This window comes from Calidris pugnax, unplaced genomic scaffold (assembly GCF_001431845.1).
Source record: "Calidris pugnax isolate Ruff unplaced genomic scaffold, ASM143184v1 scaffold27, whole genome shotgun sequence".
Taxonomy (NCBI): domain Eukaryota; kingdom Metazoa; phylum Chordata; class Aves; order Charadriiformes; family Scolopacidae; genus Calidris; species Calidris pugnax.
Window position 1 is genome coordinate 17,593,516 of NW_015090893.1, and position 25,493 is coordinate 17,619,008.

The 25,493-nt window shown below is 50.3% G+C and overlaps 1 protein-coding gene and 1 long non-coding RNA gene across 2 annotated transcripts in view; one reads left to right on the forward strand and one right to left on the reverse strand.

The window, feature by feature from the left end:
• The window catches only part of LOC106891513, a 6,305-nt gene extending 473 nt beyond the window's left edge, over nt 1–5,832 (forward strand). The window contains exons 2-4 of the long non-coding RNA XR_001412704.1: nt 2,128–2,247; nt 2,950–3,110; nt 5,528–5,832. This is a non-coding gene — a long non-coding RNA (uncharacterized LOC106891513). The remainder of the gene's footprint in view (nt 1–2,127; nt 2,248–2,949; nt 3,111–5,527) is intronic.
• A 9,474-nt stretch (nt 5,833–15,306) lies between these two features.
• LOC106891434 (folliculin-interacting protein 1-like) lies at nt 15,307–25,023 on the reverse strand. The gene is made up of 6 exons (XM_014947949.1): nt 24,654–25,023; nt 21,980–23,405; nt 21,456–21,624; nt 20,150–20,347; nt 19,543–19,658; nt 15,307–18,485 (listed from the first exon to the last, which is right to left on the reverse strand). The coding sequence occupies exons 1-6, from the start codon at nt 24,760–24,762 to the stop codon at nt 18,407–18,409; spliced, it is 2,097 nt and encodes a 698-aa protein (XP_014803435.1). The 5' UTR covers nt 24,763–25,023; the 3' UTR covers nt 15,307–18,406.
• Nucleotides 25,024–25,493: the final 470 nt, after the last annotated feature.

A 25,493-nucleotide genomic window follows, 5' to 3' on the forward strand; every position in this document is an offset into this window, starting at 1 on the left:
CTCCCTGCGCCCGCCCGCTCGGAGCGGCTCCGCCCAGCCGGGGCCTCACAAAGCGGCGCGGGCGGGCGAGGAGTTTCGCGACGCGGCACCGGAGGATCCCTTCGCCGAGCCCCGCGCTCGGAGCCGAACCCGCTTCTCCCCTCAAGCCGCCAGCAGTCGCCGCCGCCGTCCCGGCCCCCGGTTCCCTTCACACAGCGCGCATCCCCCTCCGGACGGAAAAGCGCGAGCGCGGGCGCTTTAACCTAAAAAATCAACCAGAGGGGCGAGGGGGCGGGGCGGAGGGAAGGGCGGGGCTGGGGGAGAGCACCGCCCCCCGGCCGGGCGTGGGTGGGGAGGGGGCGGGGTCAGGGAGCGGCGCGAGGGAAGGCTCGCGAGGGTTGGGCGGGGCCTGGCGCACGCGCGAGGGACTCTGAGGGGCGCGGGGAGGGGTCCCGGCGCTGAGGGGATTCGGGCGGCGGGCGGGGGTCCCGGGGCTGAGGGGAGACCCCCGGTGGGTGAGGGTCCCGGGGCTGAGGGGAGACCCCCGGCGGGTGTGGGTCCCGGGGCTGAGGGGATTCGGGCGGCGGGCAGGGGGTCCCGGCGCTGAGGGGAGACCCCCGGTGGGTGAGGGTCCCGGCGCTGAGGGGAGACCCCCGGCGGGTGAGGGTCCCGGCGCCGGGCGGCCCTGTCAGCACGGACCCACGAAGATGATCAGAGGGATGGAGCACCTCTCCTATGAAGACAGGCTGAGGGAGCTGGGATTGTTCAGCCTGGAGAAGAGAAGGCTCCGGGGAGACCTTATAACGGCCTTTCAATACCTGAAGGGTGCCTATAGAAATGCTGGGGAGGGACTCTTTGCCAGGAGGTGTAATGATAGGACAAGGGGAAACGGTTTTAAATTGGAAGAAAAAAGATTCAGATTAGATATCAGAAATAAATTTTTTACTATGAGGGTGGTGAGACACTGGAACAGGTTGCCCAGGGAAGTTGTGGATGCCCCATCCCTGGAGGGGTTCAAGGCCAGGCTGGATGGGGCCTTGAGCAACCTGGTCTGGTGGGAGGTGTCCCTGCCCAGGGCAGGGGGGTTGGAACTTGATGATCTTTGAGGTCCCTTCCAGCCCAAACCATTCTATGATTCTATGACCCTGCTGCCGGCTGCCCCTCCGACTGTCGGTTGGCGCGGGCCGGTGGTCGGCAGTAAGCGGTAGCCCTTCGAGCTCGGCCCAGGTGTCACCGCACCCTCCTCCCCTCACAGCTCCCAGGGCCCTGCCAAGGTTCTCCTCAGAACGCCTTCTGTTCAGCTTTGACACCCAAAATAACTCATTTTCTGCATTAATTGCGTTTCGACCTCAAGTGGGACTTCTCCAGTTGGAGTTTCCATGGGCAGGGAAACTTTATTCTCCTGACACCAAACACCAGTGTGTCGTTTCTTCACTGTTACTTCCTGTGCGCTCCCACCTTTTTTCTCACAGTCCGAAGTTCATAGAATATTTACCTTTATGATTCTGGAGCTTCTAAAAGCCATAGGCTTCGGGCCCGGGGCTGCGGGGCGCAGATTCCCCAGACACACGGTCCATCCCAGCTTGGCTCACCGAGGGCTGGCGGGGTCCAGCACCCTGGTGGGAAGCCCGACCTGTGGAATTTGGATCTCAGCCTTTGCTAAAAAGGGGTTGTGGGGCTCTGAAGGCTGGTGGGGACCTGGGCTGGTGCCCGAGTCCTCCCAGGACCCGGATTTCCAGCACTGCCGGCCCCTCGGGGACAACAGGCAGCAGCCGTGTATCAAACAGGCTTTGGATGATTTCCTTCCTCGCCCGAGCACAGTTTTGTAAATTTCTGAGATCAAAGCTGTGCAGGCAAACAACTTGTGTTTGTCCTTTTTTTTTTTGTTGTTGTTGTTGGTTTTTTTTCTATTTCCTTCCTAATAAACAAGAGTGTTCTTGTTTCTTCCCTTTCTCCAGCTATTCCTTCCCCTTCTCTTTACCGCTTGCCCTTTATGGCACAATTATCTTTGTTGTGCTGAAGGACTTTGTTGGCCATTCCAAGTTGTTTTATAATATTTCTAGTGTTTCCATCAAAGAAAAATCTGAGGAAATTTGACATTTCCTCAACCGTGGACTTATTCTGGGGCTGTGCCTGGTATCATTGCAGGAACAACAGCAGTGGAATGGATAGCCTGGATCTTAAAAGCAACTGCTCTTAACATCACAAAGTCATTACGCTGCTACCACTAGAAAGACACTATAAGATGCTCTCAAAAATTACAATCAGGTAAGGACACGGTTTCAGTCCGGTAAAGTCTATCAAGACCAATTTATTTATGATTTTTTTTACTTTATTTTGAACTTCTGTGGTAAAATTAACATTTCCAAATACCATGTCTATTATTGTTCCAAAGGTCGGGAGTTTGTACTAGTTATTTGGCAGAACACGTTATCCTTTTCCAACTTCAGTACATAAAATATTATTTCCAGTAGTGTGGGAATCTTTTGAGATTCCCTGCCAGGAAACCAAATCAAAAAGCTGGAGATGAAAAGTTTTCCTGAGTAATTGAGGAGAAGCAAGTAGAAAACAGCTGAAGCATGAATCCTTCTGTTTTTCTTCTTTTTTCCCTCTTTTTTTCTTTTTTTTTTTTTTAATACCAGAGATGTAATAGCAAATAAAGTAATTTTTCTTTATTGGCTCAGTTTATAGTTAAAGGTCATGTAAAAGATTAGTCGATCTTGCCCAAGTGCAGGTGGCTGGAAAAAAACCTTAATGGAAGACTAGAATAAAAATGCAACTGTAATCTGTGCTGTGACAGTTCTCAGGGATCTGTGATAATTTAAATCCTAATCCCATTTTTTAAGAAGGTAACTCACTTTACCACCTATTCTAGCTCTTCAGCATTCCTGCAGTCAAAATAGCACAGAAGTGGGGACTCAACATGGGAATAAAATGAGTAGCCTAACAATTCCTTTTTCTTTGGCACAGAAATTATCTTCCTTATTGTGGATCAGGCAAGAGACGGACATCGAGCAGGAAAATAGAGAGAGGATCTCAACAGGAACCAAAGCTGCTCTTCCAATTTAACTGCTTGGCTCAACTGGCCCGTGAAACACGGCCTACCTCGCTCCGAAAATACCTGAATTTGGGTAGGTAATGGCTCTAATTGCTGCAATTATTCCAGGGGCTATTTTAGCTGTCAGGTTTATTTTCCCAAATATCTGGAAAAGAGTGGAAACGAGTGCCATGATCCTAACTGCTTACTGGTGTTACAGCCTGTGTCCCCACACGGGAAAGCCTATGTAGTTAAACACAATTAAGGAGCTTTCACAAGTGAGTAATTTCAGGGCTGGGATTAAAGGATGTGGCCGAGCAGGATGCCTATTGTCTGTGTGGAGGAGAAAACTTGCTTCCTTTTTGTCTGGATTGTATCACTCTGCCCAACTAAAGCACCATTACTTATCACATAGTTTTTTTTATGAACAGCATTTGTAGCCTTATATATAAGAATTGAAGGTGTCTTGCTATTTATACAGATGAGTTGCAACCTCAGGAGATTAAATGTTTCTGCTTCAAACATTTGAGGAGATCAGCTAAATTACAAAGGACATCTCCTCCCCCTGGTATGTTCCTTCAATTGTTTGGGTTCACTGACACTCCCAAAGATGCCTTTTAATCTCACGCCTTTCACCGCCGTGTGCACATCCCAGATTCTTCAGGGTAAAACTCAACTTCCTCACCTCTCCCAGTGGGAAAGATAAACAATCACCATGCACCAAAATATTTTTTACTTGTATTTTCATGTATTCTCTATATTTCTTGTTCCCGTGAGTTTTATTACAGCCTGGCAATTTCCTTCCTCTGGTTCTCCAATACGGCTCTTGGGCTATTGTTTTTGATTTCTTAGTTTTGGCAAAAAAAAATTCCCCTTCAGAGATCCTTGGCAGCAACTACTGGCTAAGTATGTGGTTAACACACCGCAAGGAAGATGTACAAACTAATTCTCTGCCTGACTAGAGGAAAACAAAATGTTCTGGGATCCCCCAATGGGAAGAATCTCTTCAAACTCTTACCATATATTCTGATGATGAACTTCCTGAGTAGAACGTGTTTGTTTCAGGGCAGTAAAAGTGTGCGAAATGAGGGAGCCAAAGGGATAATCAGTAATTTTGTGCAAGTGCACCTTTTGTGGGGAAGTTCCATTTTTGCAAATGGCACAACGCTAATCAGGTACCTAGATAAGAGCATTGATCTCCCCTCTAAAACAGCATTTTGCAGCTCAAAATTTCCATTTCTGAAATTACGTCCCAGAAAATATGAAATACTAAATTATTTTTGCAAAATCAGAAGCGAGAATGAAACGGACATTTTGTATTGTCCCACTAATTTTGCTCTTCCTGAGGCAAAGTTCCCCACTGTGCGTATTCCTGGAGCTTCAAGGCAAGGGACAATGGTAAAATGTAGAAATGGAGCATGAGAATTGTGGGATCTTTATCTTTCTGCTGTATCATAACAAATTTTTTTAAAACTAAAACCCCATCTCTTCTCTTTAACTCAAGAGTAGCCTTGTTTTCCTTCCACATACAGATTTTTCCTGAAGGCTAGAAAGCCATGTACACATAAGCAATTACAGAGGTCATCCTGACAGTCAAACCCTTATTTCTCAGCCTTAATTAACAAGACTCAAACAAATGGGAAGCCTAACAACTTTTAAATGGGGGGATACAAGGCTTTCTCTACTTCTGCTTTACCTTCAGCTGCAATTTTGCTTGCTTTTTTGAGTTGCCTGTCACACATCTTTGATGGTCTCTAATGTGCTGAGTGCTGGTGTGAATGTACTGTGAACACAGGGAGCCTGGAGATTGAAAGGTCTTAAGAGTATATTAACATGCGAAGAGAGGGGGATGACAAGCCCCAGCTGCTCCCTGGAGCAGACTGAGCCACAGCTCTGGCTGGAGAGATTAACCATTTCCTATGTCTTAGCTCCCATCTCTTCTCAACTGAGGCCACGTTATGGGACGTCTACAGGAAAAGCTTCATAGAGGACAGGTGGAAATTCTAAAATAACCGATATTTCAACCAGTATTTGCCCAGAGAAGCTGTGGCTGCCCCATCCCTGGAGGGGTTCAAGGGCGGGTTGGAGGGGGCTTGCAGCAACCTGTTCTGGTGGGAGGTGTCCCTGTCCAGGGCAGGGGCTTGGAACTGGATGATCTTTAATGTCCTTTTCAACCCAAACCATCCTGTGATTCATGCTTGAGGACACGGAGCAGGTTAGGAACATCTCACCCTGGCTGTTGTGTCGGGTAAGGCCCAGCCAGCCATACACCGGTCCACTTCTGCAGTCCTAGTTCCCAAGTCAGGAGCAATCTGCTGAAGCAAACGCTGAATTAGGTTATTTGCTATTCATTTACTAAGGTTTCTATGAAAACAAAGCCGTGCATTGATACGGGCTCTCTGAAAGTTGCCAGCGAGGACAGTGAGAGCTATTTATATTGAAACAGCCCTGGCTGTCCCGTGACGCTTACATGTATGTTCTCATCTACCTCATTTCCCCTCCGTGTCCCAGTGTGGAAAGGCACGTATCGAGAAGGGCATTCCTCCTGCTGCCGAGTGAGGGGAAAGGTGCAAGTGAAGTGAGGGATGGCTGTCTGCCCGTCCTGCCTGCGCCTGCCGCCGCCCCGCGCCGACTTACCGCGCTCTGGCAAAGGGGAGCCAGCGGCATCGGGAGCGAAAAGACTCCTGCCAAGTCACCACAGCATCCCATCTGCCCCAGGCAGGGTGCAGTGCACAACATTATCGAAAGTGTCTGCTAAAACAGAATAAGAACTGACAAAACCATTTTAAATTGTTATAAAATACCATCTGAAATAGAAACGGCTGGTTTGATCGAAGCCAGAAGTTCTTGCCCCAAACAGACACCCTCTCGGTGATGGGACTGCCTTGTCTTTCTGTCTGAAACAGGCTCTTTTGTCAAACGGTTTGTCTGTCTTCTGCTGTTTCACTCTTACTACGCACAGCCTACGGAGACTCCGCTCCAGCCCCAGCGCTTTGTTGGCAAAAGCTGAAAGAGCATATGGACCTGTCTAGATATTGGAGGTATCCAGCAACAGGGTACAGATGTCCAAGCTCTAGCCTGAAAAAAACTGAAGGTGGGGGCTGCGGGGGAAAACCTGCCCTGACAGGAGGCAATCTGGAGTCTAGTGACTACCCCATTTGCATTTGCTTTCTTGTTCTAATCAGGTTAAAACTTCAGCTGAAGGATCTTCTTCGTGTGTCTGTAGGAAAGCTCATGCCAAAAACCATTAGAAAGGGGAGGGCGGGTCAGAGAATGGGCAGGGCACAGATAAAGAGGAAGGCTTAAAAAGAAAAAAAAAACCAACAAAACAATAAAAGAACACTCTTGCCATAGGAAACTCCCCACCAGTCGTCTGGCATCAGCAGCCAATTCAACACATCTTATTCCAAAAATTTAATGTCTCTCTCATTAATTTTTGGGGGCTGCTTAAAGCTGTAAAACTATAAGTTGCAAGAAGATTTCACAAACAGTGAGGATTTTGTGGCTGTGACCTGTTATAACCCAGAGAGAACACGCGATGGTATTTGTGTTTTTCTACTGAAGAGTTATTTTCAGAGGCAAAAAGCCAAACACTTGCATAACTCAATATTACCATTCTGTGTATCTCTGACATTTGTGAGCGGACAACGCTTTGGCTGACAGGGTTGAGCTAGTAAAAGATCAGGGCATGTCTACAGAGAGGAGCCAGTTTAAATATGATAAAGATTAGAGTAAATAGGATTTCAGTCCTTTCCTTTTTTAAGTAAATGGAGTAATTCTCTGAGCATGTGGAAAAATAATAAACAACCTCTCTGCTGCCAAGTAACAGGCCAGCAGTCTAGACTTTTTCTTAACTGGCAATCAACTCAATTAAGAAATTGTGAATAAATGCCGCACATGCTACTTCTCTGATTTATGCCCCCGAATACATGCTACTTGTTTGTGAATTCCTCCGAGAACCATTACAGCATCTGAATCCAGACCAAGATTTGCAATTCTTACCATTCTCTTGCCATGGGTGTCAGTGCCAGAGCACTCGGGCATTGCTATCGGAGCCCAGACCAGCACAGCAATCCCTCCAGCATCGCCTCAGCTTCCCACTGCGGGCACGTATTTTGTGTGTTTGTGGCAAGATACGTGTCCAAGTGTTTGTGTTTCTGTGTGGGGATAAACTATAATTTGATTATGAAGAAATGTTGCGCAGTTTAGTAGAGTCCGTTCAGGCCGGGGCGCCAGGAATGCTCAGTGAACTCATTGCAAAGTTATGTAGGCCAAAATTCCCTGTATCATCCTCTGCTTTTAGTCACTTTTCGGTGCTGTCAGTCTGATTTTTCTGATGAAGAGAGTGTAAACAGCTCCCTCTGACATTGGGGAGTCAGCAAGCGCTCGGCTCCTCCGCGCTGGGAAATGGGGTCCCCTCTCATCGAAGCGCTCGCTGTCAGAGGCGGTCGCTTTTATCATCTGTCTTCGCGGGATGACGTACATCCTTATTATTCCTTATGATCTGTTCTCCTGCTTTTAATGACCCTACGGAGCTAATGAGATGTTTAGCTCCCCCACCCAAGCGCAACCATATGGATGAGATGATATCAGGCGGCTCACTGAAACCATTCAATCTCAGGCATGCAGAATAGCCAGAAAGTTCCTGTTTTCGGCATCTCGGGTTTTGGTCTTCAAATGCAGAAGCGTATGGCCTGCTCACATGATGTCACAGCCTAACAGAACACACTGTCTTCTGCAGACAAAATCCTGGCTATTTTTAACTTTAAAAAGATGTGCAGCTGACTCTTCTTCCACCCGGGGTGGTTTTCCTCCCTTCCTGCCCTCCTTCCAGAGGCCCTGGCCTTGGTAATGTCACACAGTAATTCTGCACCGTGGTAGACGTGGTGGCAGGGGATATCGATCCCCAGCAGCATCCCAGCACCTGTGGTGGCCACCTCCCACAGCCCACAAGCTGTCCTGCAGTGGACATCCAAGATGATCCTGGAGACAGACCACCGGATTCTCTTTCACCATTTATGCATCAAAAAGCCAAGACATCCAGGGACCCCGGCCGTGCTTCCTCAGCTGCAGGGGAGGGACACGCGTGTGGCCTCGCTGGGTGTGGAGCAGGAGCTGGAGGCACAGCACCAGGAAGAGACAGCACAGAGTTAGATTGCTTCTGGAATCATGGAATGGTTTGGGTGGGAAGGGACCTTAAAGAATATTCAGTTCCAACCCCCTGCCCTGGGCAGGGACACCTCCCACCACACCAGGTTGCTCCAAGCCCCCTCCAACCTGCCCTTGAAGCCCTCCAGGGATGGGGCAGCCACAGTTTCTCTGGCCAACCTGGGCCAGGCTCTCACCACCCTCACACCAAAGAAGTTCTTCCTAATCTCTAACCTAAATCTCCCTTCTTTCAGGGTCCAACCCTTCCCCCTCATCCTGTGGCTCCCCTCCCTGATCCAGAGTCCCTCCCCATCTCTCCTGGAGCCCCTTGAGGGACTGGAAGGGGCTCCAAGGTCTCCCTGGAGCCTTCTCTTCTCCAGGCTGAGCCCCCCCAGCTCTCTCAGCCTGTCCCACAGCAGGCAGGAAGACCCACTCACTTCTCCTTTTGGCACAAAACAAGGAGGATCCTCGCTGCAAACCCCGTCACCGCACCCCGAGGCTCCACAGCAGCTCCTTGCAGGGGTTTCAGGAGGGGAGGCTGTGACTGACACACGGCAACTCCTGGAACACACATGGTGTCTGGGGGTCAAGTGAGAGGAGAGGGGAGTGTTAGTCCAGCCTGTGTTCTTCCAGGAGAGGACTGAACCAGTTGGGGTGTTTTTTAACTGCTAAAAGCGCAACCATTCACAGTCTTCCTGGAATGAAAGGAAGCCTTGTCTGTGAAAGACAGGAAGAATTTCCTTTACTGTAACTGGTAGGGAGCAAAGGAAATAAAAGCAGAAGAGCAGCTAGATGAAGGTCAGCTGATGGGATGAATCATACGGTGATGCAAGTTACCGAGTGCGTGGCTCAGTGCACCGCCCAATAAAACCAGATGCCACCTAAGTGCACAAATACCACTTACCTCCAGTCACCCCCCCGTGGAAGTCGTTTCTCTTGCTCAGAGCAGAATGGGCTGCTTTTTGTTTGTTTGTTTGTTTGTTTCTTACTACAACACTGTGCATTTAAACATCAGGGTAAGATTTATCAGGCAGGACGACAGTGATGATATTGAGGCAGAAATTATTTCTTTAGATTTTTAGGCATTTCATTTCTAAAAATCAAGGTGTGAGCATTGCCCAGTCTGAAATAGTGCCGAGGGGACGGAGGCTGCTGTGTCTGGAAACACGTTTGCCATTTCCATGAGAAAGGGGAGCACAATGAAATTCATGCTGGGACCTGCCTGGCCCGTAGGAATCACATGGACTTCCCGAAACACTGTGACACCAAGAATAATCTTGTCAAGGAAATATTATTTTTAATAACTGCCTCTGAAATGACTGCGCACCTTGAACCAGCAAACTTTGGCTTGTCTGGGAAGCTGAAAAGGCCTCGCTGTATTTTCACACGTCGCAGATGAGCTGCCCTCCAAGTGCCCCAGCTCCCCTCGGTGCCACCAGGGATACTCTGTGTGCTAAAAGCCGTGGATGGCACCAGCAGAAATCTCAACATCTGAATTTTTCGAACTGTTTTAGCAACTAATATGTTTCTCAGAGCCTTGGCCGAGTGGGCAGATTCTTTCCGTAGAAGCCTGCGCTGCATTTAAACACTTAGGGTTCGCTGCTGTCTTTATCCAGGACAAAATTGCCTTCACAGTAGAAGTGTTTTCTTTTATATAAACAACGGCTGTACAGTTGCTATTTTGTGAAGTACTATTTGAGCCCGTCTCCAGGAGGGTGTTACAAACGTGCTGCGCTTTTTCAAGAAGGTACCAGGAGAAATGGAAACAATCTGTGGGCTTGTACTTTGGGAGACCTTGAGGTAGCAGGAACCACCCCAGAGGTTTTTTCTGGTTGTGGTCTAAAAGCAGGATGTCCATACAAATGGTGAAGAACCTGCAACCAAACCCAGCAGCAAGAGGACTACAAGAAGAAACGGAGAGCAGAGCTCAGCAGAAGCCTGTGTCCAAGGTGGGACCACCAGCAGTTCCAGTGGCACCTCCAGGGATGGGGCCAGTAGCCAGCACTGGTTGATTGTGAGCAGAGACGGTGCCAGAGACACCACAAACGTGCCCGTGTGGTGCTGGTTGCACAGCCCAGCAGTGACATCTGGGTCCTGGCTGAGGGAACTGTTGGTGACACCAGGAGCAAGGAGGGGGTTACAGTTCCTTTGGTGAAAGCCTTCTCCTGGCTGAGGTGGCAGCACGGCCACATGCTCCGGGGATGACGCTCAGCTGCCTCCTTAGTTAACAGTCTGAACAGGAAATAGCCAACTCACAAATTAATTAGCAACGCTTAATGAGCTCTCATGCTTTGACTGTAAGTGATGAAGGCAGAGACGGGCACTGCTGATGGAAGACATTTCTTCTCAAACTGCCTCTGCACGTGTTCTGAAAAGGGGGGAATTGGCCCCGTATTTCTGACTGATGACTTGCACCCAACGAAGCTGGTGGGGTCTTCTACCGAATGGCTCGAGCTTTCACAGACCAAAAGGTCACCTTCCACAGGTACCTGTGATCCCGTGGGGTCAGCAAGCCTGGGAAAACAACAGAACTACAGCATATTTGAAAAGCTGTGTTTAGATTAAGGATTATTTTCCCCCTAAAAATGAGGAGTCTGAATCCATTGAAGAGCTGCAATTGGCAGGAGCTTCTCACCAGCCCAGGACAGGGCCCTGGATTTTCATGCTAAATCAGTCCAAGCCTAGACTTCTTAAAAAACTGTATCTGTTTCCATGGGAAGGGCCTGCTTTTCACTAACCTATAATTTAAGAAATGGTTTGCGGATTTAAACCGTATTTTGAAAAATAAATTTGCCCCCGGGCTGATGGCTTTTACGGCCTCACCAGCCTCAGAACAATGTCACGTGAAATGACAGGGATCAAGACCTTGATTTAAACTGTTGGAGCTGCACAAGAAAAACAAGCCTGGAGAATAAAGCGCAGGATCATTAATTATTGCGGCACAAGCAGCACAGCTGTAATTATCTTGTTCGCCGAGAATGTCTCCCGCAAATTTTATCAGTCATATTGTTAATACATGGAAACAGGAGCCCTTAGTCTTTCTGCTCTTTCGGTGGTGATCAAAATTAGACAAGATTTCTAGTTACAGCTGCTATTAATAAATCTGCTCCTTGAAAATTTGGTCGTTAATTTCTTAGGATTCATGACACTCAATAAGCTATTGAAAAATATAATTGCTCGTGGCTGTAATTTTGAAGTAATTATAGAAGAATTGCTGAATGTAGTCTTTTCAAACGCATCGAAGCTCTCTGAAGTTGAAAAGTGTCTCTGCCAGGAAAAATCAAGCGCACGAACTCATTTGTACCCTCTTCCCAAAAGTGCCTGTGGACAAACGCCTGTGTCACACAGAGACCTGTCCCCATCCCCACACCAGCACCCGTGAGCGAGGGTGTCTGCTCAGGAGAGCTCCCACCTCCCCTCCAGCCTCAGCGCTGGGAGCTGACCAAATTTGTGACCACCCCTGCATGGACCTGGGCTTTGCCTCCCCATGCTCTCCCTGCTGCTCCCTGGGCTGGCTCCGGGCTGTTTACAAACTGCTTTTCTTCAGTGACATCAGTGGAAACATTCTAGAAATTCACTCTGTTGGCCAAGAGAACTAAAACAACATGCCTTTAGGAAGTAAGGTGCTCGCTCCTCAAGGAAACGCTCTCTCTTAGCCAGGCTACACGGCCTTCCATAAGAAACACCAGTTTCATTTTCACGGCACTCAGGGAAAACATTTGTTTTCCATTAACAGGCTGGGACAAACTCCACCTTCAGCTCTCCCGCCCGGCCCCAGCGATGCCACGAGCGACGCGTACGTGTGTCCCAGAGCCACGGCTTCAGCCCGTCCTCCTGGAGGAGGAAAGAGCAGCGAGAGCAGCCCTGCAGCTCGCCCCTCGCAACGGCTGGACGCAGCAGAGACACCACAGGACACCACGGCCACGTCCCACACCCCCTCGCTGGCTCTCCTCAAGAAAAGAGCTGAGTCTGTCCCACCCATGGCACTAAAACTCACACTAAGGAGTTAACGAAGGAGAAAAAGAAAGTTCCAGATTAAACAGATGCTCTGGTTATGATGGTTAGAAAATGAACAACGGGAGCAGCCAGAGGCACGGCGGTCAGAGAGAGTTCCCCTTGAGAAAGCGGCGCAGGGTCGATGAAATCTTGAAACAAGAAAAATTCCAGCATTGAACAATGTTTTTAGGGGCTAAAAGGCCCAGGGACAGCCCTGGGGGCTCCCCCAGCCCTGGGTGGCCTCGCAGGGAGCGGGTCCCTCCTGCTCACACAAGGTTCTAACTCGTAATGGGAAAAGAGGAGCCAGGGCAGGACGTGTCCCTCCTGCCACCACCGCCCACCCGGGGGTAAGAAAAGTTGAAGACTTTCCTTGGTCAGTAACTTCATCTCTGAGAAGACACAGCCACAGAAAAGCTGTTCCCAAAGGAGCCGGGTTGCAGGTCCTTAAGGAAAACAACAGCAAGAGAAAGCAGGAAGGAGTTTGGGGAGCGAGGGTGGATCACCCGGGGCCTCCCCCGGTCTGAGGCTCCTCTCCCTGCCCAGGGATGGGACAGGCAGAGCAGCTGCGTCACCAGAACAGGCATCTCCTTATCTCCTGTGCTGCTTGTGAAATCCGTGACCAACCTACAGCCCAAATACTTCCCTTGGGGTGCTGTGATAAGGACCTGCGGCTGCTCCAGGATGTCTCAGCGACGCCGACCGGCAGCGGAGCTCCACCGTCCTGCCCAGGAGTCACGCACAGTTCCTCACCCCCGCTGGTGGCCGAGCACCCAGCTGCTGGCCTGACTGTACCACAGAGCATTGGTGGAAACTCAGCCTTGGAACCCCAGCAAGTGTCTGTGGCAGAACCAGGGTGCCTGAGCCACTTGAGCGAGCTGGGCTGGCCCCACAGGCCACTGGGGCTGGTTATTCCACCCTGTGCCCGCCACAGCCCGGATGGTGGGGCACCCGTAGGTGCTGACAGGCCGGATCCACCTGCACAAAGTGCCCTGACCACAGCGTGGCCATGCTGGGCAGGGCCTGGAGCCACGGGGGCTGCCGTCACGTGCGGGCGTTGGGCTGACGTGTGTCAACGTCACGGCCCGGGGAAGGAGCGGTGTCACCGTGTGGTGGCTCTGAGGTTGTCCAGAAGATACGATCTTGTGGTAGAGGTGACCATGAGGGAGACCTCCCTCCGCCAGCAACGCCTGGTGCCTCACCACAAAGCTCTTTGTGATGTTCTTCAGGGAGCCTCTCCAGCAGTAACATCTCAAACCACAGCTCCTCGCTGTCCTCTGCCTTCGTCACCTTTTCCTCCTGTGTGGTAATTACCGGTGGTGGTGTTCAGAGCTCCCCGTGCCCCGCTGCGGCTGGCTCTCGGGAGCTCCAGCAGTGACTCCCACCCTGGGAGCAGATGTCTTCAGCTCCAGCTCCCACCCTGGGAGCAGATGTCTTCAGCTCCAGCTGGGAACAAACAGCTGGAACAGGCAGAGGTTTAGAAATCAAATTCTGCCTCTGTACAAATGTTTTCGGTAAGGAAAATAAACAGAGACATGGGAGCAACGTGCTTCCTCCTGCTACTCTGCATCCCGGGAGGAGACGGGCTGGGAGAGCCCAGAGGAGCTGCTCAAACCCCAAGTGGGTGATGGCTCACAGGAAGCTGTTCATCTCCAGAGGCCACACCACGTGTCCAGCCATGGCCATGGCAGAGCAGGCTGCCCAGTGCTCCCTGGGGGGCAGGAGACCCGCAGCACCTCTCCCACACAAGGCCCCTCCTGCTGCAATTCCCGCGGGGATCCACGGCTCCGTGGGAAGCTCCGTGTCCTGCCGTGACACCGACAGAGCTTCCTCCTGCCCCGCGGCTCCGGACATCGCCCCGTGGTCACTCTGCACCAGGAGCGCACAGGAAATAATCACAGGCTCTTCTGCAGAGCCCCCGGTCATCACTTGAGGGATGGAAGACACCTGGGATGCCCGTGGCTGCCTGCCCTGCCTTTGCCCAGGCAAGAGAGAATTGGCTTTCCCCTTTGTTTCAGGAAAATTAAGGGAATTGCGGAAAAGGAGTAATAATACATTAAAAATATTGGCAGGAAAAGTGCTACGTCCCAGTCTGGCTGCAGAGTTAAGGAGGAAATCAATCCCGGGCATTAACATGGGGGGTTTCTGGATGCTGCAGGGATTTTACTGCTGAATTTACCCCTCATGTAACCACTGGCCAAACACCCCCCCAGATACCCTGTCACCGGCTCTCACCTCGCCCGAAAACTACACAGGTATCTTTTTACAGGAGGGGACTGGGCAGGTGGAAGGGGAACTCCTAGAAAGCCCTGATCCCAGCCCTCTCCTGCGCTGCCATCGCGGCGCTGGCTCCGGACCAGCAGCCACAGGATGGAGCCCGTGGCCACCAACCTCACCCCGTCCCTCGCCTGCACCTGGGGGAGGCACCTACCGGAGAGAAAGCTCATCCAAACCAGAGGATGCAGCGACTTCAGGCAAAGGTCTCCATCTTTTGCGGATTATTTATTCCCTCTTGAAGAACACAGGACCCATGTTCACCTGAGAGCTCTGAAAGCTGCTGCAGGGACGCTCTGCGACACCTTCCCACGTTCTTTTTTCCTGCTGTGTGATTATTACTTCACTTTCCTCGACAGCACTACACCGTAGTTTGAAATTACATTTTATAAAGCCTTAGGAAGACTTCTCCATAACCTCTACTCCTGCGCAGCGGCTCGGGGAGACAGAAAAGGGATTGTAACTGGGCAGCTGGGCACAAACACGGGAACTTCTAGGAGAGGAAGGACAGACACTCTGCTTGTGTGCTCGAGTTTGGTAGTGGATGGGACCACATCACTACACACATGTCCATTCTCCTCCTGCAAAGTCCCACATCAGTGTGGACTGAGCCACATCCCCCTCTTCCCATCACATTTTGGGCCAACGACACTCCCAACTGACAGGACAGTAAGTTCAAGCACAAATTCCTAGTTGAAACGACTAATTCCTTACGAGCCCCCAGATGCAATGGCTGCAGCCCCTCTGAGTACTGGGACACACGTCCCAGAGGGATGGGTGAGAGGAGAGAGACCGACGTCAGCCCCGAGGTGGTCACAGTTCATGCCCTCACCCACACGCTCCTGCTGCAAGAACAAAAAATGGACACAAAAATGTACCAGAAGTAAATGGACATACTGTATTTATTGCACAAATTTCCCCTAAAATTGGGAATGGTTATTATAATACAAGTGCACATCTTGGGAAATATATACAAAAACAGAAGAGATAACAAGTATGTACATTTTACCCAGCATTTTACAAGTACCACCATCTAAATAATTTAGAGAAAGCAAAAAATAGTCATAAAACATCTCTAACGACTAAGAGGGAAAACATAGGCAAGGTGTAAAATCCTTTCTTTTTAAATATTGTTTTGTTCTTAGCAGCCCAGTGTTTGCCAATTGCAACAAAACCCAAATTTGCTCATTTGTGTGCCTAGTACACTGAGTCTTCAGCCAGAAAATTAAGACATGTTAATGGAGATTGGTAAGAGTGGAAGAAAAAAAAAAAAAAAGAAATCAAACGTTAGTTTTCTATTCACATAAAACAATCGCCAGATACCTTTTAAAAAGCCGACGCTATAGTTCTGTAAAAGATCCCTTTTTTGTATTATTTAACAAAGAGACTCACGTACCACGCTGCTCACGTACCCTAAGAGTTCCCTGGGAGAGGGGGTGAGCCCCCCCAGGCCGGGGGGTCGGTGGGGGCTCCACCTCCTGCTGCTCCAGGGGGTGCCCCCCGGGAGCCACCGTCCCTGCTCCCTCTGGGACACACCAAACACACCCTCCCGGGTCGTGCCAGCCAGAGGCAGGTGCCACCCAACCACCACCTTTTTCTCCTTCTCAAATTAACACCAATTTCCAGCCGTGGAAGGGCCTTTTGAGAGTCCGAGCTCTTCGTAGCGATACCCACAATTTGCCCCATAATGGTTAAACGGGGGAGAATGCAGTATTTTTCCTGTGAGGATGCCTTATGAGCAGGGCCCTGGCAGTGCTGGGGCTACAGTGTGGTGCTGCCCGGGAGCATGGGAGTGCTGGGTCCCACCAGGCCAGCACTGGGTCACTGCTGCACATCGGGCAGAATCATAACTACGGGCCGCGCACCGGATCGTAGCAAAGAGTTAAAAACTCATATTCTGAGCTCAATCCGATATTTCATGCTAAAAATGTGTTTACACAACTGGGCCCCTACCATTTTGCGCTCGTTCCAAAAGCCAGACGTCATGGAATTGTGTGGCGAAGGAGGGACGTTTGAAGAACAGGGGAGAAACCTACCCTTGGATCCCAGATGGAGCCCCGTTCCTCCCCTGCAGCAGTCAGCGCGGGGTTTTACACACACCAGAGTTCCAGGTGCCACTGCCTTCTACCAACGTGGGGTGTCCTGGCTGGGGGGGACTCAGTCCCACCAGGAAAGGGCCTGTGGAGGAGATCTGCATCCATCTACAGTCATGGATTTGAGATATTACTGAAAAAAAACCCCACCGGGGGTGAAGTCCTGGCCCCAGCGAAGGAAGGGAGGAGGGTTCTGTGGCTGGCAGCGGCGGGGCAGGGACCTCTCCTATTGTTCTGGAGTTTATCAAATGGTTAAAATAGATTTGTATTTAAAATAACTCGGCAAACAACAATAGCAGGCGGGCTACGCTGCTGACAAGGTGATTACAGGACGGCCTATTTATAGACCCCTTTATAGAGCTGAGCGACCACGTGAACACACATCTATCTCCTACTTCTGGGGATAAATCCACCGATTTCCAAGAGGCTAAAACGCCATCGATGTGAACAGAACCTAAAAACCTGCAACAAGAACCAGGTGCCGGGACAAACACGCGGAGCGAAGCCTGTGATGAAGCGTCCAGTTAAACTGAGGTAGTAGAGCCTTTTGAAAACAGAATCCACCCACCAACCCCTGTCTATTTACATTATTACTGACACCAGCTTGGGTCCGTCAGCCCTTCCTACAGCTATTGTATATACAGGGAGCAAACAGCGCGGGCTGGGTAAAGGAGAAATGCTGAGAATAAAATAAACAACATTTCCTGCTGGTAATTCCACGAGTGAGTAGAAAAGGGAGGAGAATCAGCTGCATCAAGGGTAGAATTGTCCAAAAATAATTTTGCTATCGCTATCCTGTAATCAAGGGTCGGGTTTTTTTTGTAGAACAGTTTTAAAAATATATATCAATTCGTTACCTGAGCAATTAAGGGTAATAGTCTATTCAGGTTTTTTTTTTTGCCCCCGATGCTTTGGTACAATTCTTCCTAGTTGGTTATTTCACTGGCTGACTGACTGACTGCTGTAAAAAAGAACATGACGTTGCAAGAACATTATAGACCATAAAAAAGTTAGAGGTAAAGGGTCATGTCGTTGCAGGGACCCCAGGGGGAAATCTCAGCCAACCCTCTCTTTAGGTTATGGTGTTTCTTTTTTTTTTTTTCCTTAACATTTTGATTAGGTTGTGGAAGAAAAGCATCACTTAGTATAAAGCAACATTGAAACATTATAAACATTTAATACTGGTTACAACCTCCGGCCCAGAAAGAGAATCTCCATGGCTGGTCTGTCTGTCTGTCTGTCGGCTGCTCCCTCCCTCTCCCCAGGAGAAAGACCATAAATAATAAATTTTGGAGCTGAGCATCATTAATAAGCTTTTTACAAAACAAACCCTCCCCCCCCCCGGCCCCAAGCCCTGTTCTTCCTCCGGGAAGTCTCCAGGAGTTGAGTGTGGTGTGAAAAAGGAGCAGTTGTTTACAAATCCTCGCCGCTGGAGAATGGCACAGCCCTTAACGAGCTCCTGGGCGGCAGCGGCCGCTCGGAAGCCCCTGCCTCCTCGTTAAGTCTCTAATTGCCACCAGCATCAGGTAGTTCTCAAAGCAGTTCGTCCGTGTGCATTTCCCAATATAAATTAGAGTCAGCCACTGGGGCAGAAACTGGTAAAAAATGCGGATCTTCAGCTTTTGCTGAAATCTTTGCTTTTCTGTGGTTGAGATCCCGGACTTAACTCAGTTTTATCTTTATCCTTTTTATATAAAGGAGCGAGCGGGAGAGGAAAAGTCTCCAACTGTTTGCAGTCATATAAGGAGGTGCTGCAGCTCCAGGAGCAGTTTGTTTTAATTGCTTCAAAGAGAAAGGAGCCAGAACAAGTTGTTTTCCCACTCGGTTTCCAGAGGGGGGTGGGGAGAAAAAAAAAAAGTCACTGTCTGTGGCCTCTGGCATTTTAAAGCAGTATCTGGGCAACGTAGGGAGAGTGGGTGCTGGCCACCGCCGCCAGCAAGGGCAGGTCGCTGGATTCAATCCTGGAAGGAAGCAGAAGAGTCATGTTTAATTGAAGGCAAAGTGTAGATGGGCCTTGGTGGCCACATCGACCGCTCCAGCCCAAGCGTTTGCGCCGGGGCCAGGAGTTTATGCACCTCTGAGTGGCTGAGGAGAAGGTTCCTCAAGTCAAAGTGACCCCAATGGCCCTCTCTGCTCCCCCAAGGTGACACACTGCAGCCACTGGGATGTTCTCAGCATCCCCTCCCCGTGTTACAGCCCCCACCACCCTGGTCCTTGGGGTTCTCCCAAAAGCCATGAGGAAGCGGATGGAGGGAGGAAAACCAGCAGGTTCCTTCCTGCCCTCAAAGGGAGCGATAGTTGGGGGACAAAGCGCAGGAGCAGAGGAATTTAGGAAGAACTTGTTTGGTGTGAGGGTGGTGAGAGCCTGGCCCAGGTTGCCCAGAGAAGCTGTGGCTGCCCCATCCCTGGAGGGGTTCAAGGCCAGGTTGGAGGGGGCTTGGAGCAACCTGGGCTGGTGGGAGGTGTCCCTGCCCAGGGCAGGGGGTGGCTTTGAGGTCCCTTCCAACCCAAACCACTCTGTGATTCCATGACCAGGCTAAACTCCTCCTGCAGCTCCCAAGGAAGTGCTGGCACTGGGCTGCAGCTCACCCCCTCCCGAGCCTTCCTATAAACACCCCTGGAATAGCTCCTCCTGTGCCCCACACCCCCAGGGGGGAACAATGGGCCCTACAAGGACACAGAGGGGGGTTCTGCCACGTTGGGTAAAGCCCGTGCAGAGGAGTCAGGTGCCCACATTGTTTGGTGGTGACAGACTCTCCTGGTCCATCAGGACACGGTTAAACACATCTGAACCACGACCCCGACCAACCAAGGACAGAGCCTGAGCAGCTCCAGAGTGCTGGGCCCACCTTCCTGCCCCGGGGAAGAGAGAAAAGCTGGGGGATCCTGTGGGATTTAGCCATGGCTGAGGAGAATCCTGCTGCCACGGGTGGTTTTGTGCCACCCCATGTTTCCAGCCCCACGTAGGGACCCATTTCACCCCAGGGCAGCCCCGGCGGGAGGAGGGGGAGATCGTACCCCAGCACCAGGCCCAGCTCCTTGACGTGAACTCTCATCTGGCCCTTGAGATACTCGGACAGCATCTTGCTCTTGAAATACAGCTCCTGCAGCCGATCCTCCAGGTGCATCACACACTAGAAAGCAAAGGGAGAGGGGTCAGGGAGGAGACAGGGCTGCACGGGAGACCCCCTGCCCGGGGGAACCATTAGCAAGACACCGGCAGATTCTTCTTCCCTGGCAAGACTCTCACTTTTGAGCAGAAGCCTTTGATTGCACGTTAAATCAGGATTAATGAGGGAACCGTCTTGATTAGGGAGCAGCGCTTAAACGGACAGCTCAAAAAGCTACATCAGGGGATTTCACTGAATTTCACTGAATTTTAGAGTTGGAAGGGACCATAGAGACCATCTAGTCCAACTCCCCTGCTGAAGCAGGATTGCCCAGAGCTAGAGCATGTTACTCAGGACTGCATCCAGGCGGGTCTTGAAAATCTCCAAGGAAGGGATGCTACCGAAATTGGGGAAACAGACAAATTAGGCAGAACTTTACACCCTCCTTAACCTACAAAGCGAAAGGATGCTATAAAAAAAAACCCATCTCCCTCTCAATTGTCGTTCCCACTTACAAAGTTTGGAGACAGATTGTGCTTGTAAAGCTGCAGAGTGGAATGAAGCAGGTTGGAGACCAGGCTCGAGACCAACACCTCTTTCCCCAGCTTGTTGTCGATCATCCGCCTCTGGCTACTGGCCACTTGCACCGTCCACTTGTCCGTGTCTGCAATGATGCAGACGGCCTCCGCGATGGGCTCGTCCAGGACAGGATGCTGGAAACAAACAAACAGACAAAGAGAAGAACCCTGAGAATGAGGAACGACAAGGGTCTTCTCACAAAAACCCCACACCCTTCACCGGGAGCGAGACGCCGACCTAGAAGGATCGTTGCGTCGTTTCTTTCATTTCCTTCCAGGCTTGAAAGCTGGACAGTGAAATCTTTTGGGTTTTGCTATAGAGCTCTGACATCTCTAAAGTGTATTTTAACAGAAAGTACCAACTTCCAGCATGGCTGGGTGTTAACGGGTTCATTCCCAGTTGTGACTGGTTTCCCTGCACTGGAGGGCCCAGCAGAGGGAGTCAGGCACCAAGCCTGCGCCTGGCTCCTCGCTCCTGCCCAAAGCCATGGAGATGTGAAAAAGGGGAGTATTTTGACCTCCCCCCAGTCCTTCCCCGATACATTTTTTGGGCTGGACTGTTCGGAACCACCTCTTTCCAAAGAGTCCCACAGGGACTTCACACAGGACTGGGCTGCAGTTACTGTTTCACTTGAAAATAAGCATGTAAAGTCTTGCTCCCTCATTTTGTATCCTCTCAATCTCTGACTTCAGCAATTGAAGTTGTCTGCTGACCTCAATGTGCCAGCAATGGGCCCTTGTGGCCAAGAAGGCATTTCACTCGAAAATAAGGATATAAAGTCTTGCTCCCTCCTTTTGTATCCTCTCAATTTTTGACTTCAGGCAATTGAAGTTGTCTGCTGACCTCCATGAGCCAGCAATGGGCCCTTGTGGCCAAGAAGGCCAAGAGCATCCTAGGGGGACATCAGGAAGAGTGTGACCAACAGGTGGAGGGAGGTCATCCTGCCCCTCTGCTCTGCCCTGGGGAGGCCCCAGCTGGAGCACTGGGACCAGTTCTGGGCTCCCCAGTTCCAGAAGGACAGGGAACTGCTGGAGAGGGGACTACATTTGCAGTGAAATAGTCTTGTTTTTTCAGATACATTAATTGAGAGAAAAGAAAAGAAAAAAATTGGTGACCTGGGACTGGAGAAACCTAGAGAGAGCTGTGACAGTAAATATTTCCACTTCCCGCAGGTTTGTACATTCAAAAACATTTGCCCTTCCCTACTGTGACAAATAAATTTACCAAATATAGCTTAATTACCTGCACAGCATGAGACAAATCCGACACCAAACAGTGCCTCAGCTTCTCATCACTTCCTATTCCTTGCAAAACGAAGTCGGGGACATAGGAGGAGCAGTAGCCACCCAGTAAGGATCTTCCAAAATTGGCGATACTGGGCTGGACAGAGTTCACTTCAACTAACTTTGACCTGCAGGAAAGGCACAGCCAAGAGACGTACAAGAGTAAACACCAAATTCAGCTTAGAGAGAGGCTGCATTCTCACATTTCTCATCTCTCTTCTAACTTTCATTCAAGCACTTTTAAAAAAGAAAAGAGTTTAAAGTCAACTTTGGAGTGGAAGAAAAGGACACGAGCCAAGATTCTCGATGCACAATGAATATTTTTTTCCAGACCCCTGATCTCTCTATATTCTTTTACAAGCACCAAGCTCAGGAGACACTTTTCCAACGGCTGATGCCAAGTTGGGCTACATTCCTCCCAACATGTGACATGAGAAGACGCTCTGTCTTTTTTAGGCTCTCCTGCTGCCGGAGAGAACTTACCCAGGGAAAGGAATCTCGTATTCTTCTGCCCAGTCCTCCTGCTCTCCTCCGTAATAGTTCCCGCCTGGTCTGGTCAGATCATGACCCGTGTCCTCACTTTCGCTGTCACCCAGGGCACTGTCTGAACTCTCATTTCTTGGAATGTCCCAATCAATTCCCGGGGCGACTTTTTTCTCTACGTTTTCTCTGTCCCCATGGGGGACGCGGATAGAGATGCTCTCTCTTTGGTCCTGCTCATTAAAGCAGTTTTTGTAGGTCTCTTGTCGAACAGAGTCCATAAATTTACAAAACTCGCTAGGTGCTTTGCCAGTCTTTGTACACAGCTTTTTAGAAAACTCTAAACTACTGTTGTGAGCAAGGAGGTCTGTCGCTGCCTGCCCTGGAATATCATCAATAGTCCGGGTTTCAATTGAGCTGTCATCAGTAAAATACTCATCAAACAGACTCATGCTCTCGGCGGTGTAGGGGTTTGGGTTCCAGCTCTGATGCTGAGGAGGGACCGGAGGGAAGGGGTCAGCTGTCCCGCAGGCTCTATTTTGGTCCTCGACGTTTTGTTTGGCTTCACAGTTGGGGTCAGCAGGCGCTCCCTCCTGCGTGGCCGGCGGGCTGTGATGCCTGGTGATTTGTTCCACCACTGCCTGACTCCGGAGCTCGATGTCCGAGTCGGGTGACATGGAGTCTCCGATGAGGAAAGTCACCTTCGTCTGCGCCTCGGCGGCGCCGCAAGGGAAGGCCTCGCAGAAGAGCTTGTCTGGAGGCTTCTTCTCCACAGCGATGCCGGGGGACCTCGTCACCCCCACCGCCGGGCTGCCCGATTCCAGCGACTCCTCGTTCCTCCAGGCGTTTGCCGTGGGCTCCAGAGCAGACTCCGGCACCGCTCGTCTCTCCGGCGAGGCCGAGCCCGCGCACACCACCGTCTCCAGCGGCGTCTCCAGGCAGGGTCTCGCCTGCTTCACCTCAGCAGCATCTTCCTGGCACTCCTCAGGAACAATAGTTCTGTTCTCATCCGAAGACGTTTCCAGCTCCACCTTAGGGGTGTTTTGAGCGTCTTCCCTCTCCTGCTGTGACACACCTTCGATGTTCTGCGCAAGGGAAACGGGACATTTGCAGTATTTACAGCTGCAGTTGGGAGTTCTCGTGTCCTCAGACTCGGTGGGCAGCAGGTTGCCCCTGTTCTTGTGCATGGTGACAAGCACGTACTCTGATTCTTCCACCTCCCCCTTCTCCAGGGTGGTGGTGATCACAGTCCCGGGCATGACGATGGCTTCATCTTCCCCGTTCTCTAGGAGATGAGTCTCTTGGAGCTCAGAGCATCTGATGAAGTAGGTAAGGAAATAAAGCAGTCTCTGTACCAGGTCATGCCTTTTGCCCACCACAACTGTCTTCGCTAGTCTCACGGGTGATCCGATAGCCCCGTACAGGTCACCTAGAACGGGAAGCAAAACAGCCAATTAGTTTCCATCTTTAAAACAAACTGTTCTTCCAACAGACAATTGTTGTGGCCCTTTTTCAAAGGCCTGGTCTACAATGGAAAAACACTCCAGCAGAAGCGTGAGGACAGCTACGCCGGTATTTTATTTTCAATAAAGAGAATCCCAAAGATGCTGCTGGTATCGGCTGTAAGGTGACACGCTGGTCAGGGGGACATCTGATCTCACGTATGAGGGAGCATTCACACCACCAAACTTCACAGAGGCTCTTCTCCAGGTTCCTTATATAGCCACGGGAGAGGGGAGGCATCTACTCTGAATTACCCGGGATAGTCTGGAAACTGGGCTGAACTTTCACCCACCGAGAGGAAGCTTTGAGGACAAACAAACCTACGCCAAGAACGAGGGCAAAAAGGGACAGTGGCGGGTGCACGGTGACACCAACCTTCCTCTCTGCCCTCCCCTGGAGCTCTACGATGGGTTGGGGGGTTATTCTGACTGAATTCCAGATTCACCTGAGGAAGCTCCTGTGCATGTGGCCAACCTCACCCCAGTGGGTCCCTGGAGTCCCATGAGCTCTGAAATCAAGTCTTCATGCCAAGCCCCTGGCCATTGCTGCCTGTTCCACAACAGGGCAACCCCACAAAACTCTCCTTTCCATTCCATGAGTCTGTCTGCAGAGCAGGACGGTCTGACCAGAGTGGAAGCTCATCTCCTCCTCTCCACTCGGCAACCAGAAGCCAGGGTGACTCGCTACCCAATGGACTGGGCTTTGAGACCTTCCCCAGGGGGTCTCCTCGTCATGGTTTCCTGTCATTCCTTTGCCTCTTCTATTGAGAGTATGGTCATTTCTTATCAAAAGGTGGATTTCCTTGATTTGCTCTTTCCAGACCCAGGCTTAGTGATTGCAGCATCCCAAAAAATAAACACTGATTTTCCTTGCAGAGGGAAGAGCAGAGGAGGACTGCAATCCTCCACCATCGCCAGGGCAGGTGACCTTAAGAGACCTGCCATAGATGACTGAAGAGGGCTTTACTGTTTGGCTGCCATTTTATAATTGATAATGCCTTAAGAAATTACAGCACATGTGAAAAAAATACAGCGACCACCTCTAAGTTTGAAATACACACTTTTGTTTTGAGTTTAAAAAAAAAAAAATTAATCTGGGGGGGAAGTAACAAGCATCCATAAAAACCACTGCGCACATAGAGCTGCTGGAGGGTTTCGAGGTGTTTGCCACGTACCGAGCTGAGCCCACAGAGGGTTGTAGGGATGAGTCTTGGCCAACATGTCCACGCTCTGGGAAGAATGCTTCTCCAGGAAGATGCGTATGGGGGGCTGGCCGTTGGGCATGACGGTGGGCACCCAGGCCAAGTGGTTGGTCAGCACCGCCGTCAGTAAAGCTGGTAAAAACCTGAAAGCAAAACAGTCAACATTGGGTTTTTCCAGGCACACGCTCAGGATGTCCAACTGACAGCAGTTCCATGGTCTGTTCGGATCAGGGACTGCAGGAACAACCAACCAAAGTCAGCAGAGATCATCCTTTCAGTCCCGGTTCTTTGGGGAGGGAAGGGAAGGCTGGAACCTCCCTCCCACCCCTGCAAAGCTTTTTTTTTTATAACACACATTTAAAGGAAAATGAAATAAACTTGTGGCATCTCGGTTCCTCTTTGGCAAGAATTAGGAGACTTCCTATTTTGCAAGCTCCGTGTTGTAAAACACCTCAAAACCAACTCACTTTGCTCACTGCAAGAGAACAGTCACAACGTGTGGTCTCTGTACTCCAAGGAGGAGACCCCAACCCCTTAAGATCTGTGACTGCTGACGAAAAGGAAGCCTGTTGCTACCAAGCCTGTAAAATAGTTAGTTGCTGTGTTCTTTCATAGAACTGTTCAGCAACTTCAGCATATTTGGCTGCTCCTTTTCAAAAATACACCCTCCCCTCCGAAGTTCTGTAGCTCAGCCAGAAAGGCTGTGTCCTTACACTGGCAAAACAGTTTTCACTCGAGAAGCAAGTATGGGAAAAAAAAAAAAAAAAAAAAAAAAAAATTTTTTTTAAAAAATTAAAATAATGATTTTTCCTA